Source organism: Tamandua tetradactyla, chromosome 23 (genome assembly GCF_023851605.1).
Source record: "Tamandua tetradactyla isolate mTamTet1 chromosome 23, mTamTet1.pri, whole genome shotgun sequence".
Classification (NCBI taxonomy): domain Eukaryota; kingdom Metazoa; phylum Chordata; class Mammalia; order Pilosa; family Myrmecophagidae; genus Tamandua; species Tamandua tetradactyla.
Genome location: NC_135349.1, coordinates 17,045,121 through 17,069,954, shown reverse-complemented (window position 1 = coordinate 17,069,954; position 24,834 = coordinate 17,045,121). Strand labels below are relative to the sequence as shown.

Here is a 24,834-nt window from a genome sequence, read left to right as displayed (position 1 = left end):
ACACCCCACACACCCCAGCTCCACTCCCTGACACACACCACACATGCACACCCTTGCCCCACTCCCCCAAAGGTGCTCTACTAGGTATTCCTGCCACACACACCCCACATACCCCACCCATGTGCACCCCCATGCCCAGTACCCACAGCGAGACCCACCCACCCTGACCCCATAGCACATGCACACATCTGTGCCTCACCCCCTGCACACCAATACACCCATGCTGGGTCCCCACTTCCCCCTCCACCTCACCGTGGCACATGTGGTTGTGATGCATTCAAGGAGCACGGCTTGGCTTACTTCCTCATCCCTACCCCCCTGTCCGTGCACTCCTGAGGGCTCTGGGCCTGTGTTTGGAAAAGCGCAGTTTAGGCTCTTTGCACTAGCATCCCTGACTTGGTCGTTTTTGTTACTTCTCTAACTGTCCCTTGGAGAATGGGTGAACTTGACCTACTCCATTCTGCCATCTTCCTGGAATTCCTCTCATAAGTCTCTTTTAATGTGGCAGTTCTTCACTGCAAATAATTTTTATTTTTATTTATGCTGTTGTTTGTTGCAGATAATAAGTTATTAGTTGTGTGCAATTTCTTGTATTGTGGATTTGGCAGATGACATACATGTCATATCATTTAACATGTTTCTCTAGTCCCCATATTTTCTGTAAACTTGTAGTTAAATACAGAGTGGATGCAATTTAGGTTCAGTTCTTTTAGCAAGAATACTTCATAGTGTACTTCCCATGAGTCACATGATGTCTATTCACTGGTTCCTTAACTCTGTACATTAGAATCACCTGGGGATCTTTGAAAGTTAAGGCTATATGCCAGCCTAGTTAAATCACAGTCTGGCAGCTGGGTGAGGTGGGGGTGGATACAGAGCATTAATACTTTTTAAAATTTCCAATGTACAGTGAAGTTTGGAAACACTCTCCTAGTTGTCCTACTTTTAATAATGCAGTTACTTGATCAGTGATTGAGTGCTGTCAGCCTAGTCCATTCACTCTAAAGTTCTTTACCAACCTGTCACTTAATGATATTAGCTTCATTTGATAAGTGTTGTTTTCTGAGGGATTGCAAGAGGGGAGTGTTCTAATTTTTTCATTTCTTCTGCATTTATTTGTTGGGATTCTTCCATAAAACAGAAATTTTCTCTCATCAACTATTTAGTTACCCATTCTTAATTATTCTTTTGATGTGCAAATGGACCCTTTTTGTTACTGTTATTGTTCCAGTGGTACTTCTTTCATGTTGGTGTTTGTGTTCCTGTGACATGAACCCAGCTAATCTTTGACAGATTCCTTGCCTTCTAACAAGACTGTCCTGGTTTCAGCTTGTAAATTTCCTGCACAGAACTTTAATCAGCCATTTCAAGGAGTCTTGGGTTCTGGTGTGTAGAAATCACAACTGGATATTAGGGGCCCTTATGTTACTAGGGTCTATGCTTCTATCCCTTTTTCGTGGGAAGAAAGAAGGAATAAATATATTTTTAATTGAAAAATAAATCACAGACCCAGAATAGTCAAAATAATCTTGATAAAGGGGAACTAAGTTGGATGATTCATACTTTCTGATTTCAAAAGTTACTGCAAAGAGTAATCAAGATAGTGTGCTACTGATTTAAAGACAAACATATAGATCAATGGAATAGAGTTGAGAGTCAGAAATAAACCTCCACATTTATGGTCAAATAATCATATTAACCAATTACTGATTTTCAATGAACATGCCAATTAAAAGGGAAAAGAATAGTCTTTTCAATAATTGGTACAGAGACAACTAAATATCCACATGCAAAAGAATACACACTATACACAAAAATCTCAAAATGGATCGTAGATCTAAATAGAAAAACTAAAGCTATAAAACATTTGGATTAAAGAATAGGAGTAAATCTATATGACCTTGGGTTAGGTAATGATTTATTAGGTGGACACTGAAAGTCTAAAAGGAAATGAAAGGAAAAATTGATAAACCTCATCAAAATTAAATTTGTCCAGAGTTAAAAAATTTTTTTTTAATGTTTGTCTTCAGAAGATATTATCAAGAAAGTGAAAAGACAACCCACTATGTGGGAGAAAATTTTTGCATATCATATGTCTGATAAGGGATTTATATCCAGAATATATAAACGTCTCTTAAAACTTAATAACAAGAAGACAACTCAGTTTAAATGTGGACAAATTTCTCCAAAGAAGATATACATATAGCCAGTAAGCGCATGAAAAGATGGTCAACTTCATTATTTGTTAGGGAAATGCAAATCAAACCCACAATGAAATATCACTGTCCATGCACTAGGATGGCCAAACTAGAAAACAGGCAATAACAAGTGGAGAAATTGGAACCCTCATTCAATACTGGTAAGAATGTAAATTGGGCAACCACTTTTGCAAACAGTTTGGTAGTTTTTTAAAATGTTAAAACATAATGTTACCATTTGACCTAGCAATTCCACTCCTGTCACATCAAGAGAAAGGAAAAATATGTCCACACAAAAATTTGTACATGGATGTGTACAGCAGCATTATTATCAATAGTCAAAGGTAGAAACAACTCAGAAGTCTATCAACTGATGAATGAATAAGCAAAATATGGTATATTCATATAATGGAATGCTATTTGACAAAAAAACAGTGAAATACTGGTAGATATGACAAAAATGGATGAATGTCAAAACATTATGCTAAGTGAAATGTCAATCAGAAAACCCACATATTGTATGATTCCATTTGGTTCAAATGTTCAGAATAAATAAATATACAAGAGACAGAAAGTAGATTAATGTTTGCCTAGGATTAGGGTGGGAGTGGTGATATGGTGGGATCTGCAATGTATGTAAGATTTCTTTTAGGTATGATGAAAATGTTCTAAAATTAACTATGATGACGGCTGCACAACTCGCTTAGTTTACTAAATACCATTGAATTGTATTGGGATCTGGCTCACTGACTGTGACTTTCTATTACAGCATCCAGTAATGGGGATTAAGGCCCATTCTTATTCAGCTGGGCCATACTGAAATAAGATCTATTTACAAATGAGTCCAAACCCTGACTCACCCTAACATAGTCAAAGATACTGTTTACAAATAGTTTCCTACCCACAGGGACATAGATTAAGAGTAAGAACAGGTCCTTTCTTGGAGTATATAATTCAATCTACCATGACTGTTTACCTGAAATTAGTTCAAATGTCAACCCTAATAATGCCACACATACACCAATAGGGTATAAAATAGTCACATGGGACTTTCTGGGGAGAGCACAGCAGGTGCCCAAGCTGTTCTGGAATGGCTTGAGCAAAGGGAAGGATGAGTGGCTTTGATTTTTGTTGTGGCTAGAGGTTGGGGCCAGGGTGAGGGTACCTGTGCAGGCTGGGGTTTGGTGGTTCTCTTATTGCTGGGGCTTTCTCATCAGTGTGCCCACTTGTGAGTGAGGAGGGATGGGTCTGAAAACCGTCAGCGGTCAAGTATTAAAAACAGAGCTGGAGTTCTTTTTTAGCTTCAAAATAACATTATAGTATTACTAATACTGTGTTAATAATTTATATAATTTACTTTCTTTGCATTTAATTTTGTCCTTACGGATTTGCAATAAAAATTTTTTTAGTCACTTGAAATGACTCTTCTTTGTATTGATATGGCACAAACTTGATATGCAATCAGGTTAATTTGTTTTAGTTTGCTTAGAATTTTTAGGGGTATATTTGTCATTTAGTTATATATATGTTTCCTTGGTTCCAAGGTCAAAATTTTAAAACAGGGTACATTCACAGATCTTGCTGCCATTCTTGTCCCTGCCATTCTTTTTTCTCATTCTACCTTTATATATTTGTTTCCCTAGCCTCACACAAATACTGTAGATATAGTCTTCTGCTTCTTGCTTTTTTTCACCTAACCATATTCTTCCCATATGCAAAGTATATTCATTCTATCACAGCAACCCCAAAAGCTTTAAGTCATTTCAGTAACAACACTAACAATACTAAGTATAAAGTCTCCTATGAAACCTAGAAAGCAAGTTATTTGCTTCCAGAATACAATGGTGGGACAGTTTTTCCAGAAAGGAAAAACTGGAAGGAAAATAGGGGTTGCGAGTCTCAAACAGATCTGAAACCCAGCAGGGCAAACTCCATTAGATCTCTAGGTCTGAGAATCTCTATGGATTGATGCTTTGTTCTCCCAGCCTGCATGAGTGGCAACTCCACCCTTTCCAAATGCTTGCACAGCAGCCATGGTCTCCCCAGCTACTGGGACCTAGGCCTCACCCTTTTCAATCATCAGAATGGGGTCCAAGAATGGATTAAGATTAAGATATCTTATTTCTGGGGTACATAGCTCAGTCTGCCAGACTGCAGTCATCAAAGCTAATATACCCTTTGACTTGGTATGTCCCTTCCAGATGAAGCTCGGACTTGGTCTCAACTAAGCCTCAATTAAGGGAAAGGTTCATTTCTGAGTACATTCAAGGTTTTGACAGCACTTTCTTCATAGTTGTAGGACAGAGAGCTTCAGTTTCTTACTGGTTGTTTGCTGGAGGCTGCCTACAGCCTCTAGGGGTCAACTGCAGTTCCTGGCTACATATGGGGTTCCGCATTTTGGTTGTTTGCTTCCTCAAAGCCACAGACATAGACTGAAACTCCAGAAAATAGGTGCTACAGCCTTTTATGATCTAACCATGCAGTCATCTGCATGTAACCATGTACACCCCATTACCTTTGCCATATTCTGTTGGTTAGAGGTAAGTCACAGGTCCTGCACCCACCTAAGGGGAGGAGATCTAGCTTTAGATTTTACACTGTCTTGAATAATATTGCTTCAAGGTTTTAACAATAAACCTTTGAATTTTTAATCAAAAATTTAAATTTTATTTTGGGTTGATTCCTGGAAGGGACCTGCCAAGTCAAAAGATATGTAGCTTTGATGACTCCTGTCTGAATTGCCCTTTAGAAAACCAGTAGCACTTTTTGTTATATTTTAAATCAATGGCAACATTGACAGTTCACAAATGTGCCTTTTCTACTAATAAGAAATGCCAAGAAGTAATTAAATAATGAGAAAGCAGCAGAGAGGACAAGAGTAGAAGTTCTTATCATTAACAATTTGAGTGATGAGTACCTGAAAGCTTTAGGGTTATTAGAATTAATTTTCCACACCCTGAAATCATTTGGTCTGACTTAGTGTTTCTTACTAATCTAGTTCAGTATGTATCTGTCAAGAAACTTTTAGTAGCTTATGACAAACTGATTCTTACATTTATATTGAAAGGCAATAGAACAAGATAGCCAAAACATTTCTAAAGAACAATGTGAGAGCAACGACAATGCACCTTTTAAGACTTAACAGTAAGCTACAGTAGTCAAACCAGCATGATAGATAAATATATCAAATATGTAAATATATAGAGATTAAAAAAAAAAAAAAAACCTTAGGGTACCTAATAATAGTATTAGATATTGTGAGTGAGAGAAAAAATGTGTCAGCATCTGTTCCCTCCTAACGCTTATGAGAATCTTTTTACATTGTTTACATTTTTTCATCTTTCCACATAATATAACTTCAACTTACTGAGTTCATGCGGGTTTTCACTCTACCTGTGTTATCTTGGGGTTGCAAATTTTTTTTTAACTCTTTTATTGTATAGTATAATATATATACAAAGCAGAGAAATAAAGCAATAGTTTTCAAAGCACTCTTCAACAAGTAGTTATAGGACAGATCCCAGCATTTGTCATGGGCTGCCATATGATCCTCTTAGATTTTTCCTTCTAGCTGCTCCAGAATATAGGAGGCTTGAAGGCTTAAATATATTTTTATCGCCAGAATCGACTTTCTTTCTTTTTTGTAAAAAATAACATATATGCAAAAAAAGCAATAAATTTCAAAGCACAGCACCACAATTAGCTGTAGCACATATTTCAGAGTTTGACATGGGTTACAATTCCACAATTATAGGTTTTTACTTCTAGCTGCTCTAAGATACTGGAGACTAAAAGAGATATCAATTTAATGATTCCGCATTCATACTCATTTGTTAAATCCTATCTTCTCTGTATAATTCCACAATCACCTTTGATCTTTCTCTCCCACTCTTTAGTGGTGTTTGGGCTATGACCATTCTAACTTTTTCCTGATGGAAGGGTCTGTCACTAATATGGGATAGGGAGATGGAACTATCTGATGTTGTGGAGAGACTGGACCCTCTAGGTTTCAGAACTTAATCTGGTGCAGGGACCCATCTGGAGGTTGTAGGTTTCTAGAAAGTTACTCTAGTGCATGGTACCCTTGTGGAATCTTATATATTGCCCTAGGTCTTTTTTTAGGATTGACTGGAATAGTCTTGGTTGGGGTTTGGCAGGTTATGATAGGTAGCAAGGTCTAACTGAAGCTTGCATAGGAGCAACCTCCAGAGTAGCCTCTTGACTCTATTTGAACTCTCTCTGCCACTGATACTTTATTAGTTACATTTCTTTTCTCCCCTTTTGGTCAGGATGGAATTCTTGATTCCACAGTACCAGGGCCAGATTCATCCCTGGGAGTCATTTCCCATGTCACCAGGGAGACTTCCACTCCTGGATGTTATATCCCACGTAGGCAGGAGGACAATGATGTCACTTGTAGCACTGGACTTAGAGTGAGGCCACATCTGAGCATAATGAGATCCTCCAGAAGTAACTCTAAAGCATACCTATAGGTAGGGTAAGCTTCTTTGCTACCCACATAAGCTTCATGAGAGTAAGCCTCAAGGTCAAGGGTATAGCTTATTGATTTGGGTGTCCCTAAAGTTTGACACAAGATCAGGGGATTTCTTGATGGTAAAGATCAATAGTTCCATATTTTTTCTCCCATTCCTCAAGGGACTTTGCCAATACTTTTTGATTATCTGCTTAATATACTCAAGGATGTATCTAGGCACTACATTACTGTATAAAGGATTAAAGGCCCTCTTTCTTATTCTGGGCTCCCTGTGTTTCAGTTGTTCAAATGAGCTATACAGATAGGTTGAGTTAGATTATATGCTACAGAAAATTTCGATTCCAGACCAAATAAACCTTTCTTCCTTTGGTTTCAAAGAGTATGTATGGTTCTAAAATATAGACATTATCTTTCTTACCACTAGGGTTACAAATTTTTGAGACTTCTCCTTGGTTACTACTTGACATTTGCTCGGTTAATGTGGTCTTTCCTTTGCTTTAGCAACAGCGCACTGTCTACAGACTGACACTGGTGAAAGCCTGGAATGTGGATGAGCTGCAGGCCTATGCGGAGCTGGTGGCCCTTGGGAGGCCCGACTTCATCGAGGTGAAGGTGAGCTGTTGCTGGCAAATGTCCTGCCAGCTTGACCCTGGGGCTCTGCTGGCCACAGCAGAGTTAAAAATCCTTTAAAACTCGATAAAGGAGGCCGCACTTATTTGTTTTATTTATTCATTCAGAAACAATATAAAAAACCTGGCACCCTTGTGAGCATTGGGGGTAAGAGCAGTGAAGAAGACAAAGCTCTTGCTCTTTAATTGCTTATATTTTAGTAGGTGGCTTTTTAAAAACCTGTTTCTTTTTTTAATGGAAAACTTTAATCATATACAAAAGTAGGGAGAATTGTTTAATGAAACCCTATCCAACCATCATCCAGCTTCAAAAATTATCAACTCATGAGCAGCTTAGTCTAGTTTCAGCTATATCCCTACCCATTTTCTCTGCCGTTACCTTAGATTATTTTGAAGCAAACCCCAACATTATATTATACATCTGTAGCTATTTAAGTGTATTTCTCTAAAAAAGGTATATATCTCTAAAAATATGTGTTCTTTAAAAATGCTTATCCAGAATACCATTCTCACATCTAGAATCATTTCACAATGATCTATTGAATATGTAGGGTTCAGATTTTCCCAGTTCTTTTTTTTAAAGAGGATTTTAGAATCAGTATCTAAATAAGGGCCATACATTGTAATTGGGTTGTTTATCTCTTAAATTTATTTTAATCTATCAGTTCCTCTTCGATTTTTATTTTCCCCCTCATAATTTGAAGAATTGAAAAAACAGATCATTTATCCTATCTAGTTCCCTATTTTAGATTTTGCTGTGATTGCATCCCCATTGTGGCCTTTAACATGTTCCTCTGCCCCTCAATTTCCTAGGGAATAGTAGTTACCTCTAGACTAAATTTATCAGATCCAGGTTTGTGTGTCTGTTTATGTTTCAAGAATAATCCATTGGTGGTATTGTATACTACCCTCAGGAAGTATATAATATCTAGTTGTCTTTTTTATATGTTATATTAGTAGCCACTAATCATTGCATAAATCTAGTAGTGTCTTAGGGGTTACAAAATGGGAAAACTCTCATTCTGTTATTTCTTTCTTATTTATTGGCTGAAATATTTCTATAAATAGAATCGTCCCTCGTCAGCTCTCATCACCCTGAGATATTATAATTTATATAGGGAAGATAGGATTTACACTTTATTCTTTCCCTTTATTTCCTCATTTTCAGAATAATGAATTGGTTCACAATCATCATCCAGAACTGATTCATGAAGTGATTCATTTTTTATTTTTTTGTATAATTATTAACTCATTGATTTAAAATGTTTATTTCAGGCCACTGTAGTTATTATTCTCATTGTTACCTAAATTTTCTCGTCTTTGGTTAGCTGGAGTTTCTTCAAATAGGTTCTTGAGTCCTTTATATGACCCTTGCATTGTAGTATGACACAATGTTCCAGGCCCACTTTGTACATTTCCTGCTCCTGACTCGGATTCTCAATTTCTTTTAGTTCCTTTTTTTTAAAATATAGAGTCCATAGATTGATTGGGCACTAGGATGCCCCTCTTCTTTGGATTCCTAATTATCTGAATAAGGAATCCAAAAGGAGAGAACTTTTCTATGGATAGAGCTTAGCTAAAAAACAGAAAAGTTTGTTTTGTTTTGTTTTTTTGCACCGGCGGGTACTGGGAATCGAACCTGGGCCTCCACATGGCAGGCGAGAACTCTGCCTCTGAGCCACTGGGGCCTGCCCCAGAAAAATTTTTTAAGAGAAAATACTTAATATCCATATTTCCAGTTCAGATTCAGAATTACAAAGTTTTTAATTAATCTTTTCTACCTTATATCCGTTTCTACTGCTGAAAATCTCAGTGATACATGTAATTTCACGTTTCCTTTGTCCCATAATATAATAGTCTCATAATAATAATACCAAAATTACCACCAATAGTATGATTACTGAAAGCAGTTTAAAATTTTTGTTTGCCTTTTTTCTTTTTGTCACTAGTGTATGCTCCTTTAAGGATATATAATAAAATTCTTGCACTTTAAAGTCACTTTAAAAACTCTTCTTTGTGGTGGTTATATCATAAGCTCAGTAAACACTAAGGTTCACTTTTTCCAATTGCTTTCAATTTTTAGGAATTGTTTTTGTTTAATTGTTCTGTAACTATATAGAATAGTTACGAGGCCTTAAAGTGAAATTTATTAAACAAGAGATATCTTAATTTCTATCACAAATTGTTTTCCATCTATTGCCTCCTCCTACTTTTAGGCAAAAATACATGATGGTTTAACTTCCATTTTTCTTAATATTAGCATGTATATTAACATAAGCATGTATCTTCCCCCATAGCCCCTTAATTACAGAGTATACATGGTGCACACTTCTGCTTATACTAACAGTGTGTCTGTGTGATTACTTCATGGCAGTACATAGAGATATTCCTCATTCCTTTCATGCCTGCATGGTCTTTGATTGTGTGGATGCACTGTGCTTTACTGTCAGATATCTAATGTTGGACGTTTGAGTTATTTCCTTCATTTACTATTCTAAATTATAAATAGCATGAAAGACCAACTCACAGAATGGAGGAAAATATTTGCAAATAATATATCTGATAAGGGGCATGTATCTAGAAGATATAAAGAACTCTTGTAACAATGAAAAGACAGGTAACCCAGTTTTAAAAATGAGCAAAGTGTTCACATAGACATTCCTCCAAAGACATACAAATGGCCAATAAGCAAATAAAAAGGTATTCAACATCATTAGTTATTAGGGAAATGTAAATTAAAAGCCCAAATGAAATATCACTTCACCCTGTCTAGAATGGCCATAACAATAATAACTAAAAAAAAACAAAAAAAACAGATGACAATTATTGGTGAAAATATGGAGAAATTGGAACCCTTGGGCATTGCTAGTGGGTATATAAATGGGCACTGCCACTTTGGAAAACAGTCTCGCAGTTCCTCAAAAGGCTAAATATAGACTATTTGATGTAGAAATTCTACTCTTAGTTTTATGCACCAGAGAAATCAAAATATGACCACACTGAAACGTATATGACTGTTCATAGCAGCATACTCATAGAAGCTAAAAAGTAGGAAAAAAACCAAATTCCCATAAACTGATGAATGGATAAATAAGTGTGCTATATCCATATAATGAAATAATATTTTACCATATGACCCATACAGCAGAGTCTCCCAGAGAGGACAGGGGCTGCGGGCCAACCTCAGTGGAGGGTGCGGGGTGGAGGTCCCTCCTAGCCCCATGTGGTCAGAATTGGAGGGTGGGCAGGGAAAGCAGCAGGAGGGGAGGCCAGCGACCCATGGAGACTGCCCCGCCAAAAGGTGGCCCAGGACGCGGAATCGGGGGCACCTGGGACGGGCCAGGCTCACACGTCGAAGCAGTGCGTCACCGACAGCAGCCACTTCTCGGCCACCTGCAGGGCCCCGCAGCGGTGCTCCCGACGCTGCAGCCACAGGCTCACCTGCCACAGCCACTTCCCTTAGCCCACGGTGCTGCCACCCACGATCCTCGTCAGCACCGCCGCAGCTCTAACCCTAACCCTAACCCACGATCCTCGTCACCACCGCAGCAGGTGCCAGATCGCAGTCTGCTGGGAGCACGCCGCGCATCGGCGGCAGTGGGCGGCACCTCCTCGGTGCAGCCCGCCGTGTGCGCCCCCACTTGGGACCCCCGGGAATAAGGAGGAGGAATCCTGTGCGGCGGCATTGCAGGGCTGATCCCAGGGGAGACCCGCTTTGGGAAAATTGTGGTAAAAGGGCCGCTGGGCCTAGCTTGGTCCTCCAAATGACTGTTTTTTCTCAAATATTTGTCATTAAATTAAACTTGGTTTCCTATAACCTTGGCTTGGGGCCAGGCCTTCTCCCCTCTTCTCCCAACAGAAGCCCAGGCCAGGGGCCTTGCCCTCCACCCCCATCACCCCCAGGGTGCCAGGTGTCCTCTGCCCCAGGGCCTTTGCAAGGCCCACCAGTCTCTGAAGCCGCTGCTCTACTCTGGTACCCTTTCTGTGGGATCTTGGGGACCCAGATCCTTCCTGTGAATCTTCCCCCACACCTCCACCGTGCCACCAAGTGGTGCCAGGCATGAGGCAGGTCTTAAAAAAATGGTGGTTTTAAGGGGTACTGCAGCAACCACCACACCACCCATCCGGGGCGCCCGGTACGTATCTGGCAATCCCTGCAGGGCCTTCTCCCCATCTGGAGCCAAGTTCCTGCCCCAGCTGGCTTGACCACCCTTCTGTCCCAGCCTCGGGGTGTACAAAGGCTGCCAAATTTCCTTTTGTTTTTTTGTTTGTCCATCCAAGTGATAGACGACACTTGGGTTGCTTCCAACTTTTGGCAACTGTGAATAATGCCCCTAAGAACATTGGTGTCCAAATATCCGTTCGAGTCTCTGCTTTCAAGTCTTACCACTTATTCCTAGTAGTGGTATTGCTGGGTCTTACAGTAATTCTATATTCTTCCATGGTGGTCTCACTATTTTACAGTCCCATCAGCGTTAGTGTTCCTATTCTCCACATCCTCTCCAATACTTGTAATTTTCTGCTTTTTTAATAATAGCCATTCTTGTGGGTGTGAAATATCAACACATCGTGGTTTTGATTTGCATTTTCCTACTAGCTAGTGATGTTGAGCCTCTTTTCATGTGATTTTTAGCCATTTAGCCTATTTGGAGAAATGTTTATTTAGGTCTTTTGCCCATTTTTAAATTGGTTTCTTCGTCTTTCTATTGTTGAGTTGAAAGATTTCCTTATACATTCTGGATATTAAACCCTTATTGGATATTTGGCTTCCAAATATTTTCTCCCATTGAGTAGGTTGACTTTTCACTTTTGTGGCAAAGTCTTTTGTTGTACAAATGTCTTTAATTTTGCGAGTTCCTATTTATCTATTTTTTTCTTTTATTACTAGCGCTGTGGTTGTAAAGTCTAAGAAACCATTGCCTAATACATAGTCTTGGCGATGCTTCCCTTTGTGTCTTTTGAAGATTTTGATAGTTCTGGATTTTATATTTAGTCCTTTGACCCATTTTGAGCTGAGCTTTCTAAGAGGTATAGGGTAGGGGTTCTCCTTCTTTCTTTTTCAAATGGAGATCCAGTTTTTCCTGCCCAATTAATTGAAGAGACTATTCTTTTCCATTTGAATGGACTTGGCAGCCTTGTTGAAAATCAGTTGGTCATGGATGTGAGGGTCTATTTCTGAATTCTCAGTTCTATTCCATTCATTGATGTATTCTGTCCCTGTGCCAGTACTATGCACCAAGCACTACTGTAGCTTTGTTTTTAAAGTCAGGAAGTGTGAATCCTCCAACTCAGTTCTTCTTTTTCAACATGTTTTTGGCTATTGAAAGCCCTTTACCTTTCCAAATAAATTTGATATTGGGCTTTTTCATTTCTGCAAAGTAAGCTATTGGTATTTTGATTGGAATTGCATTGAATCTATAAATCATTTTGGGTAGAATTGACATCTGAGCAATATTTAGTCTTCTAATTGGAATGTCCTTCCATTTATTCAGGTCTTCTTTAACTTCTTTTGGCAGTGTTTTGTAGTTTTCTGTGTATAAATTCTTTACATCCTTGGTTAAATTTATTCCTAGGTATTTGTTTCTTTTACTTTCTATTGTAAATGGACTTTTTTTCTTGATTTCCTCCTGAGATTGATCATTACTAATGCGTAGAAACACTCCTGATTTTTGCATGTTGATCTCGTACCTCACCACTTTGCTGAATTCATTTCTTCGCTTTAGTAGCTTTGTTGTTGATTTCTTGGGACTTTATAAATATAAGATCATGTAATTTGCACATAGTGAAAGTTTTGCTTATTCCTTTACAATTTGATGGCTTTTATTTATTTTTTTTATTTTTATTTTATTTTATTTTTTTGCCTAATTGCTCTGGCTAGGACATCCAAGACTATATTGAATAACAGTGGTGACATTGGGCATCCTTGTTTTGTTCCAGATCTTGGAGGGAAAGTTTTCAGTCTTTCACCACTGAGTATGATGCTAGTATTGGGGGGGGATGGTGGGGGTTAGGGGAGTGGTTCATACATGCCCTTTATCATGTTGAGGAGGTTTCCTTCTACTCCTATTTTTCTAATTGTTTTTATATCAACAAAGGATACTGAATTTTGCCAAGTGCCTTTTCTGCATCATTTGTGATAGTTGTGTTTTTTTTCCCTTCATTCTGTTGATGCCATGATTACATTAATTGATTTTCTTATGTTGAGCCACTCTTGCATACCTGGGTTAAAACATGCTTAATCATGGTATATAAGTCTTTTGATATGCTATTGGATTCAGTTTGCAAGTATTTTGTTGAGGATTTTTGCATCAGCATTCATAACAGAATTGGTCTGTGATTTTATTATAGTGTCTTTGTCTGGCTATGGTATTTGGGTGTTGTTGGCCTCATTGAATGCGTTAGGTATTGTTTCCTCCTCTTCAAATTTTTTGAATAGTTTGAGCAGAATTGTTATTAATTCTTCTTGGAATGATTGGTAGAATTCACCTGTGAAGCTACTTGGTCCTGGGCTTTTCTTTTGAAGATTTTTAATGCCTGATTCAATCTCTTTGCTTGTAATTTGTTTGCTGAGGTCTTTTATTTCTTGTAGAGTCAATGTAGGTTGTTTGCGTGCTTCTAGAAATTTGTTTCATCTAGGTTGTCTAATTTGCATATAGTTGTTCATAGTATCCTATTATGATCCTTTTAATTCCTGTGGGGTCACTTATGATGTCCCTCCTCATTTCTGATTTTATTTATTTGTGTCTTCTCTCTTTTTCTTTGTCAGTCTTGCTAAGGGTTTGTCAATTTTATTGATCTTTTCAAAGAATCAACTTTTAGTTTTGTTCTATTTTGTTTATTCTTTATTTCATTTATTTCTGCCCTAATTTTTGTTCTTTCTTTCCTTTTGCTTGCTATGGGATTAGTTTGCTGCTATAAGCCATATAGTTATACTATCATCTTCATGAATGATTGAAGGGAGGTAGGTCTTTGATCTTAGCCCCTTTTTTTTTTTATTAATTAAAAAAAATTAACTAACACAACATTTAGAAATCATTCCATTCTACATTTGCAATCAGTAATTCTTAATATCATCACATAGATGTATGATCATCATTTCTTAGTACATTTGCATCGAATAAGGAAAAGAACTAGAAAAACAACAGAAAAAGATATAGAATGATAATATAGAGAAAAAAATAAAAATAATAAAAATAGAAAATGAAAAAATATATAAAAATGAAAAAAAGGAAAAAGAACAAAAAACACAAACAAACAAACAAAAAACTATAGCTCAGATGCAGCTTCATTCAGTGTTTTAACCTAATTACATTACAATTAGGTAGTATTGTGCTGTCCATTTTTGAGTTTTTGTATCTAGTCCTGTTGCACAGTCTGTATCCCTTCAGCTCCAGTTACCCATTATCTTACCCTGTTTCTAACTCCTGATGGTCTCTGTTACCAATGACATATTCCAAGTTTATTCTCGAATGTCGGTTCACATCAGTGGGACCATACAGTATTTGTCTTTTAGTTTTTGGCTAGACTCACTCAGCATAATGTTCTCTAGGTCCATCCATGTTACTACATGCTTCATAAGTTTATCCTGTCTTAAAGCTGCATAATATTCCATCATATGTATATACCACAGTTTGTTTAGCCACTCGTCTGTTGATGGACATTTTGGCTGTTTCCATCTCTTTGCAATTGTAAATAATGCTGCTATAAACATTGGTGTGCAAATGTCCGTTTGTGTCTTTGCCCTTAAGTCCTTCGAGTAGATACCCAGCAATGGTATTGCTGGGTCGTATGGCAATTCTATATTCAGTTTTTTGAGGAACCGTCAAACTGCCTTCCACAGTGGTTGCACCATTTGACATTCCCACCAACAGTGGATAAGTGTGCCTCTTTCTCTGCATCTTCTCCAGCACTTGTCATTTTCTGTTTTGTTGATAATGGACATTCTGGTGAGTGTGAGATGATATCTCATTGTGGTTTTGATTTGCATTTCTCTAATGGCCAGGGACGTTGAGCATCTCTTCATGTGCCTTTTGGCCATTTGTATTTCCTCTTCTGAGAGGTGTCTGTTCAAGTCTTTTTCCTATTTTGTAATTGGGTTGGCTGTCTTTTTGTTGTTAAGTTGGACAATCTCTTTATAAATTCTGGATACTAGACCTTTATCTGATATGTCGTTTCCAAATATTGTCTCCCATTGTGTAGGCTGTCTTTCTACTTTCTTGATGAAGTTCTTTGATGCACAAAGTGTTTAATTTTGAGGAGTTCCCATTTATTTATTTCTTTCTTTAGTGCTCTTGCTTTAGGTTTAAGGTCCATAAAACTGCCTCCAATTGTAAGATTCATAAGATATCTCCCTACATTTTCCTCTAACTGTTTTATGGTCTTAGACCTAATGTTTAGATCTTTGATCCATTTTGAGTTAACTTTTGTATAGGGTGTGAGATACGGGTCCTCTTTCATTCTTTTGCATATGGATATCCAGTTCTCTAGGCACCATTTATTGAAGAGACTGTTCTGTCCCAGGTGAGTTGATTTGACTGCCTTATCAAAGATCAAATGTCCATAGATGAGAGGGTCTATATCTGAGCACTCTATTCGATTCCATTGGTCGATATATCTATCTTTATGCCAATACCATGCTGTTTTGACCACTGTGGCTTCATAATATGCCTTAAAGTCCGGCAGCGTGAGACCTCTAGCTTCGTTTTTTTTCCTCAAGATACTTTTAGCAATTCGGGGCACCCTGCCCTTCCAGATAAATTTGCTTATTGGTTTTTCTATTTCTGAAAAATAAGTTGTTGGGATTTTGATTGGTATTGCATTGAATCTGTAAATCAATTTAGGTAGGATTGACATCTTAGTCTTCCAGTCCATGAACACGGTATACCCTTCCATCTATTTAGGTCTTCTGTGATTTCTTTTAACAGTTTTTTGTAGTTTTCTTTATATAGGTTTTTTGTCTCTTTAGTTAAATTTATTCCTAGGTATTTTATTCTTTTAGTTGCAATTGTAAATGGGATTCGTTTCTTGATTTCCCCCTCAGCTTGTTCATTGCTAGTGTATAGAAATGCTACAGATTTTTGGATGTTGATCTTGTAACCTGCTACTTTGCTGTACTCATTTATTAGCTCTAGTAGTTTTGTTGTGGATTTTTTCGGGTTTTCGACGTATAGTATCATATCGTCTGTAAACAGTGATAGTTTTACTTCTTCCTTTCCAATTTTGATGCCTTGTATTTCTTTTTCTTGTCTAATTGCTCTGGCTAGAACCTCCAACACGATGTTGAATAATAGTGGTGATAATGGACATCCGTGTCTTGTTCCTGATCTTAGGGGGAAAGTTTTCAGTTTTTCCCCATTGAGGATGATATTAGCTGTGGGTTTTTCATATATTCCCTCTATCATTTTAAGGAAGTTCCCTTGTATTCCTATCTTTTGAAGTGTTTTCAACAGGAAAGGATGTTGAATCTTGTCAAATGCCTTCTCTGCATCAGTTGAGATGATCATGTGATTTTATGCTTTGATTTGTTGATATGGTGTATTACATTAATTGATTTTCTTATGTTGAACCATCCTTGCATACCTGGGCTGAATCCTACTTGGTCATGATGTATAATTCTTTTAATGTATTGTTGGATTCGATTTGCTAGAATTTTGTTGAGGATTTTTGCATCTATATTCATTAGAGAGATTGGTCTGTAGTTTTCTTTTTTTGTAATATCTTTGCCTGGTTTTGGTATGAGGGTGATGCTGGCTTCATAGAATGAATTAGGTAGCTTTCCCTCCACTTCGATTATTTTGAAGAGTTTGAGGAGAGTTGGTACTAATTCTTTCTGGAATGTTTGGTAGAATTCACATGTGAAGCCATCTGGTCCTGGACTTTTCTTTTTGGGAAGGTTTTGAATGACTGATTCAATTTCTTTACTTGTGATTGGTTTGTTGAGGTCATCTATTTCTTCTTGAGTCAAAGTTGGTTGTTCATGCCTTTCCAGGAACCCGTCCATTTCATCTAAATTGTTGTATTTATTAACGTAAAGTTGTTCATAGTATCCGGTTATCACCTCCTTTATTTCTGTGAGGTCAGTGGTTATGTCTCCTCTTTCATTTCTGATCTTATTTATTTGCATCCTCTCTCTTCTTCTTTTTGTCAATCTTGCTAAGGGCCCATCAATCTTACTGATTTTCTCATAGAACCAACTTCTGGTCTTATTGATTTTCTCTATTGTTTTCATGTTTTCAATTTCATTTATTTCTGCTCTAATCTTTGTTATTTCTTTCCTTTTGCTTGCTTTGGGGTTAGTTTGCTGTTCTTTCTCCAGTTCTTCCAAGTGGACAGTTAATTCCTGCATTTTTGCCTTTTCTTCTTTTCTGATATAGGCATTTAGGGCAATAAATTTCCCTCTTAGCACTGCCTTTGCTGCATCCCATAGGTTTTGACATGTTGTGTTTTCGTTTTCATTCGCCTTGAGATAGTTACTAATTTCTCTTGCAGTTTCTTCCTTGACCCACTCGTTGTTTAAGAGTGTGTTGTTGAGCCTCCACGTATTTGTGAATTTTCTGGCACTCCGCCTATTATTGATTTCCAACCTCATTCCTTTATGATCCGAGGAAGTGTTGTGTATGATTTCAATCTTTTTAAATTTGTTAAGACTTGCTTTGTGACCCAGCATGTGGTCTATCTTTGAGAATGATCCATGAGCACTTGAGAAAAAGGTGTATCCTGCTGTTGTGCGATGTAATGTCCTGTAAATGTCTATTAAGTCTAGCTCATTTATTGTAATATTCAAATTCTCTATTTCTTTATTGATCCTCTGTCTAGATGTTCTGTCCATTGATGACAGTGGTGAATTGAAGTCTCCAACTATTATGGTATATGTGTCTATTTCCCTTTTCAGTGATTGCAGTGTATTCCTCACGTATTTTGGGGCATTCTGGTTCGGTGCATAAATATTTATGATTGTTATGTCTTCTTGTTTAATTGTTCCTTTTATTCGTAGATAGTGTCCTTCTTTGTCTCTTTTAACTGTTTTACATTTGAAGTCTAATTTGTTGGATATTAGTATAGCTACTCCTGCTCTTTTCTGGTTGTTCTTTGCATGAAATATCTTTTCCCAACCTTTCACTTTCAAGCTATGTTTATCTTTGGGTCTAAGATGTGTTTCCTGTAGACAGCATGTAGGATCCTGTTTTTTAGTCCATTCTGCCAGTCTATGTCTTTTGATTGGGGAATTCAGTCCATTAACATTTAGTGTTATTACTGTTTGGATAATATTTTCCTCTACCATTTTGCCTTTTGTATTATATATATCATATCTGATTTTCCTTCTTTCTACACTCTTCTCCATACCTCTCTCTTCTGTCTTTTCGTATCTGACTCTAGTGCTCCCTTTAGTATTTCTTGCAGAGCTGGTCTCTTGGTCACAAATTCTGTCAGTGACTTTTTGTCTGAAAATGTTTTGATTTCTCCCTCATTTTTGAAGGACAGTTTTGGTGGATTTAGAAGTCTTGGTTGGCCGTTTTTCTCATGTAGTAATTTAAATATATCATCCTACTGTCTTCTAGCTTCCATGGTTTCAGCTGAGAAATCTACACACAGTCTTATTGGGTTTCCCTTGTATGTGATGGATTGTTTTTCTCTTGCTGCTTTCAAGACTCTCTCTTTCTCTTTAACCTCTGACATTCTAACTAGTAAGTGTCTAGGAGAACGCCTATTTGGGTCTATTCTCTTTGGGGTTTGCACTTCTTGGATCTGTTATTTTAGGTCTTTCGTAAGAGTTGGGAAATTTTCAGTGATAATTTCTTCCATTAGTTTTTCTCCTCCTTTTCTCTTCTCTTCTCCTTCTGGGACACCCACAACACGTATATTTGTGCGCTTCATATTATCATTCAGTTCCCTGATCCCCTGCTCAAATTTTTCCATTCGTTCCCTATAGTTTCTGTTTCTTTTTGGAATTCAGATGTTTCATCCTCCAGTTCACTAATTCTAGCCTCTGTCTCTTTAATCTACCATTGTAGGTATCCATTGTGTTTTCCATCTTTTCTACTTTGTCCTTCAATCCCATAAGTTCTGTGATTTGTTTTTTCAGACTTTCTATTTCTTCTTTTTGTTCAGCCCATGTCTTCTTCATGTCCTCCCCCTCAATTTATTGATTTGGTTTTTGAAGAGGTTTTCCATTTCTGTTCGTATATTCAGAATTAGTTGTCTCAGCTCCTGTATCTCATTTGAACTATTGGTTTGTTCCTTTGATTGGGCCATATCTTCAATTTTCCTGGCGTGATCTGTTATTTTTTGCTGGCGTCTGCGCATTTAATCAGATTTCCCTGTGTGTGGGACCCAGCAGGTTGAAAGATTTTCCTGTGAAATCTCTGGGCTCTGTTTTTCTTATCCTGCCCAGTATGTGGCGCTCATCTGTCTTTGGGTCCCACCAGTAAAAGATGCTGTGGCTCCTTTAACTTTGGAAGACTCTCGCTGTGGGGGACGGTTGCCAGCCGAAGCGGCTTGGGGGTGTGCCGATCCGAATCTCCCAGCCGGCCTGGGAATCTGCGCGCGGTGGAGGCGCCGGCCACTGCGGCTTGGGAGAGTGCCGATCCGATTCTCCCAGCCGGTCCGGGAATCCGCATATGGGGGGGGGGGCGCTGGCCACTGTGGCTTGGGGGAGTGCCGATCCGAATCACCCAGCCATCCCGGTAATCCACGCATGGGGGGGACGCTGGCCGCTGCGGCTCTAGGGGACCGCCTGTCCAAATCTCCCAGCCAGCCCGGAAATCCGCACGTGGCGGGGTGCCGGCCGCCGCCGCTTGAGGGGACCGCCTGTCCAATTCTCTCAGCCAGCCCGGGAAGGAGGGAGGGAGGGGCTCCGGCCACCAGCCGCCATGGCCCAGGAAAGCGCACCCCTCGGGGATCTCACCGTAGCGGATTCTCCCAGCTGGTTCCGCCATTCCAGAATGGGGTTCGCTGTCTTTTTAGTCTCTGTCGTGGCTCCGGGAGCTGTTCTGTACCGTTTCTGTTTCTTTAGTAGCTGTTCTGGAGAAGGAACTAAGACCTGCGCATCTTACTAAGCCGCCATCTTCTCCGGAAGTCCTCCCAGAGGTTGTGCCTTACAAATCAAATTATTTTGTGATGGCAGAAGCAGCAGCACCGTTACTGGGGGTGGCTGTCCTCGTAGCCCCGCACCTTCCCAAGGCGACCTCCTCTCGGTGCATGAGAACTTTCCTGTTGACCTTCTGATTCACCACCTGCCTTCAGATTCGTGGCCACCCCATGGCGCCCACCCTGACCAGAAGGGAGCTGTCGCGTTCCCTCCTCCTCAGGGGCGGGATCCTCCTCAGGGGGGTGGGATCCGCCTCAGGAGTGGCACCTCTTCCCGGCCAGCGTGGGCGCCCCAGGCGTGCTCAGGGAAGGAGGGACGGGAGAGGACACAAGGACGTGGTGAAAGGCTGGGAAACAGGCATCAGCCACCAAGGCCGCAGCGGGCGAGGACGCAGTGGAGCGCCCACCACCCTGGGGGACACTGCATCAAAGCTGGAGCCTCCCGGTGGTTTTGTGAGGATGGCGCGAGGACGCCACTAAGGAGGAGGAGCTTTTTCTTTTTTAACGTAGGCATTTGGGGCTATAAATTTTCTTCTCACTGCTGCCTTTGATGCATCCCATAAGTTTTGATATGCTGTGTTGTCTTCATTTATCTCAAAATATTTACTGATTTCTCTTGAAATTTCTTCTTCAACCCACTAATTATTTTAAAGTGTGTTATTCAACCTTCAGATATTTGTGGGTTTTCCTATTCACTAGCTACTGATTTCCACCTTCATTCCAATATAGTCAGAGAGATTCTTTGTGTGAATTCAGTCTTTCTAAACTTATTTTATGACCCAGTAGGTGATCTATCCTGGAGAATAATCCATGTGCATTTCGGAAGAATATATATCCTGCTGTTTTGGGGTGAAATATTTTGTATATGTCTGTTAGGTCTAATTCATTTATGATGTTATTCAAGTTTTCTGTTTCCTCATTGATCTTCTGATTAGATGGTCCATCTGGGTATTGAAATCTCCACCTGTCATTGTAGAGATGTCTGTTTCTACCTTCAGTTTTGTCAGTGTCTGTCTCATATATTTGTGGGCACCCAGGTTTGGTACATAAATATTTATGATATTTCTTCTTGGTGGTTTGTCCCTTTTAATAATATATTGTGTTCTTCTTTGTCTCTTATAACAGCTTTTGACTTAAAGTCTGTTTTGCCTAATATTAGTACAGCTACCTAAGGTCTTTTTTGATTACTGTTTCCGAGAAGTACCTTTTTCCAGCCTTTTACTCTCAACCTGTTTGCATCTTTGGGTCCAAGGTGAGCTTCTAGTAAAGAACATATAGTTGTATCATGTTGTTTTATCCATTGTGCCAACCTGTGTCTTTGATTGGGGTGTTTAATCCATTAACTTTCAGTGTTATTACTGTAGATACACTATTTAAGCCATTTTGTCCTTTGGTTTTTTTTGTTTGTTTGTTTTTTGGGCATGGGCAGGCACCAGGAATCAAACCCGGGTCTCAGACTGGCAGGCAAGAATTCTGCCACTGAGCCACTGTTGCACTACCCTGTCCTTTGGTTTTTATATGTCATATCTTTTATTGTCTCTCTTTTCCTTTATTGGAACCTCCATTTCTATATAGTTGGTCTTTTCCTTTGTCCCTGACTGATCCCTTTCTAATTCCTGTTTCTATATATATTTTAAAATACTTACTTGGTAGTAACCTTGGAGTTTATATTACATAACCTGCAACTATAACTGACCAATTTAGAAAGATATCAACTTGGCTTCAGTTGAATACGCGTTGTCTGCCCCCATATCTCTTTGTTTCCCCTCTTTGTGTTGTTTTTGTCCCACTTTAGCACTTTATATTTTGCACACACATTGTCAGGTAAAATGCCTTTTTCTTGTTCAATTGTATTCTGAGGTTTTGTTTTGCATGGGCAGGCACCGGAAATCAAACCCAGGTCTCTGGCATGGCAGGTGAGAACTCTGCCTGCTCAGCCACCATGGCCCACCCTGTGTTCTGAGTTTTATATGAATTAAAGTAGAGTTGTACATTGAGGTTTAGCATTTACTCCTTTAGTTACCCTTTGATGATCTTCATTTTTTCACACTACTTCAAGCCGCTGTCTCCTGCCTTTTCCTTTCAACCTGCAGTAATCCCCTTAGTAATTCTTTCAGGACAGGTCTCTTATTGATGAACTTCTCTGTGAATACTTGAAACTCTCCCTCATTTTTTTTTTTTTTTTGTGTGTGTGCTGTATGACTGGGGTCACAATTTATTCTTTTTCCATGTGAGTATCCCATTATTACAGCACCATTTGTTGAAATTTCTTTTGTTTTGTTGTTTTCCTTCTTTGTTTGTGTATTTGTTTTTGGGAAGTACATGGCCAATAATCAAACCCAGGTCTCCTGCATGGGAGGTGGAAATTCTACAACTGAACTACCCTTGCATCCCTCTCCCTCATTTTTGAAGGACAGTTTCACCAGATAAAGAATTTGCGATTGGCAATTTTTCTCTTTCAGTACCTTAAATATATCATACTGCTGCCTTCTCATCACAATGGTTTCTTTTTTTTTTCTGTCCTAGGTTTTTTAAATGCAATTTTATTGATAGATGTTATATATTCACATACCATATGCTCATCGAAAGTGTATGCTCAGTGGTTCACAGTATCATATAGCTGTGCATTTATAATCCCAATTGATTTTTTAACATTTTCATTACTCCAGAAGCAAGAAAAATAAAAGTGAAAAGGAACACCCAAAACATCCCATCACCCCCTCTTATTTATTTATTTATTTGTCATTATTTTCTTACTCATCTGTCCATATACTGTATGAAGGGAATGCCAGTCATAGGTTTTCACACTCACATAGTCATACCTTGAAAGCTTTATAGTTATACAGTGATCTTCAAGAATCAAGGCCGTTGGATTACAATCCAACAGTTTTATGTATTTCCCTCTAGCTATTCCAGTACACCAAGAACTGAAAAGGGGTATCTGTATACTGCCTAAGAATAACGTCTAGAATGAATGACTTCTCAACTCTATTTTAAATCTCTCAGCCACTGAACTTTATTTCATTTATTTCTCTTCTCCCTTTGGTTGAGAAGGCTTTCTCAATCCCATAATGCCAGGTCTAGGCATATCCCTGGGAGTCCTGTCTCATGTTGCCAGGCAGATTTACACCCCTGGGAATCATGTCCCATGTAGGGGTGAGGGTGGTGAGTTCACTTGTGGAATTGGGCTAAGAAAGAGATGCAATATCTGAGCAACAAAAGAGGTCGTCTAGGGGGTGACTCTAGGCATGATCATAAATAGACTTAGCTTGTCCTTTGAAGGAATAACTTTCATAAAGGCAAGCCCCAAGATTGAGGACCTGGTCCATCAACTTGGCAGTCCCCATTGCTTGTGAGACTATCAGGTCTGACCCAGGTGGGGAAGTTTAATATTTCCACCTTTTCCCTCACTCTTGGGACTTTGCAAATAATTTTTTGTCTTCTGCCCAGCTTACTCTGGGATGTTATTGGGATATCACACTAACCTGTATAAACCAACAAAATCTCACTTGCTATTCAAGCTTCCATGTAATTATGGTGTTCAAATAAGCTAGCTGACCATACAAGTTAAATTAGAAAGTGTGCTGCCAAAAAATTTTGCACCAAATAAACATCTCTTCCTTTGGTCTCACCCAGAAATTGAAGTTTTCATATTAGTTCCATATTTTTTATTGCATCTCTTAAGGGACTTTGCCAGTGCTTTTTAATTATCTGTTCAACATATTCTGGGATGTGTCTAAGCATTACATTAAGCTATACGAAATTACAAGCCCTCATTTCCATTCTGGGCTCTATGAATTTGGGTTGTTTAAATGATTTATCCAGACAGGTTAAGTCCAGTAATATGCTACCGAAAATTTAGGTTTTAGACAAAATAAACCTCTCTTCCTTTGGTCTCATATAGTAGGTGAAATTCTAAAATACAGAAAATGTCCTCCTTCCCCGTTTTCTTATTTACCTTAGTCCCAACCTGATCAGCTTTGTTCTTACCTCTGATTGAAGCCTGATCTCTTTTTCAATTTCTTTAACAGTTGTTGTATGTGGCAATACTGACTTTCAGACATGCAGAATTCCTACTAAATTTTAGGTGCCACACAGGTGTCCAAGTTCCAGTGAAATACAAAGTTATACATATATAGCATAGCATCTCAAAATCTAGAAATAACAGTTACTGCTCCAAACTAAACATGACTGTTATAAGCGCTTACAATCTAGGCCCCAATTTTCTTCTTAGTATTTTCCAAATGAGACCATACAATATTTGCTCCTTTGTTTTTGGCTTATTTTGCATCACATAATGTCCCCAGGTTCATTCACATTTTTGCATACCTCATGACTTTGTTCCTTTCTATAGCAGCACAATATTTGATCATAGGATTGCGCCACAGCTTGCCATTCTACTTGTCAGTCAGTGTGTTCTTCAGCC

General features: G+C 38.7%; 1 protein-coding gene across 1 annotated transcript in view; it reads left to right on the top strand.

The window, feature by feature from the left end:
* Positions 1 to 24,834, top strand: part of LOC143667150 (S-adenosyl-L-methionine-dependent tRNA 4-demethylwyosine synthase TYW1) — a 275,466-nt gene that overhangs the window by 208,863 nt on the left and 41,769 nt on the right. The window contains exon 14 of the mRNA XM_077141012.1: positions 7,195 to 7,305. Within this exon, the coding sequence (XP_076997127.1) occupies positions 7,195 to 7,305 (111 nt within the window). The remainder of the gene's footprint in view (positions 1 to 7,194; positions 7,306 to 24,834) is intronic.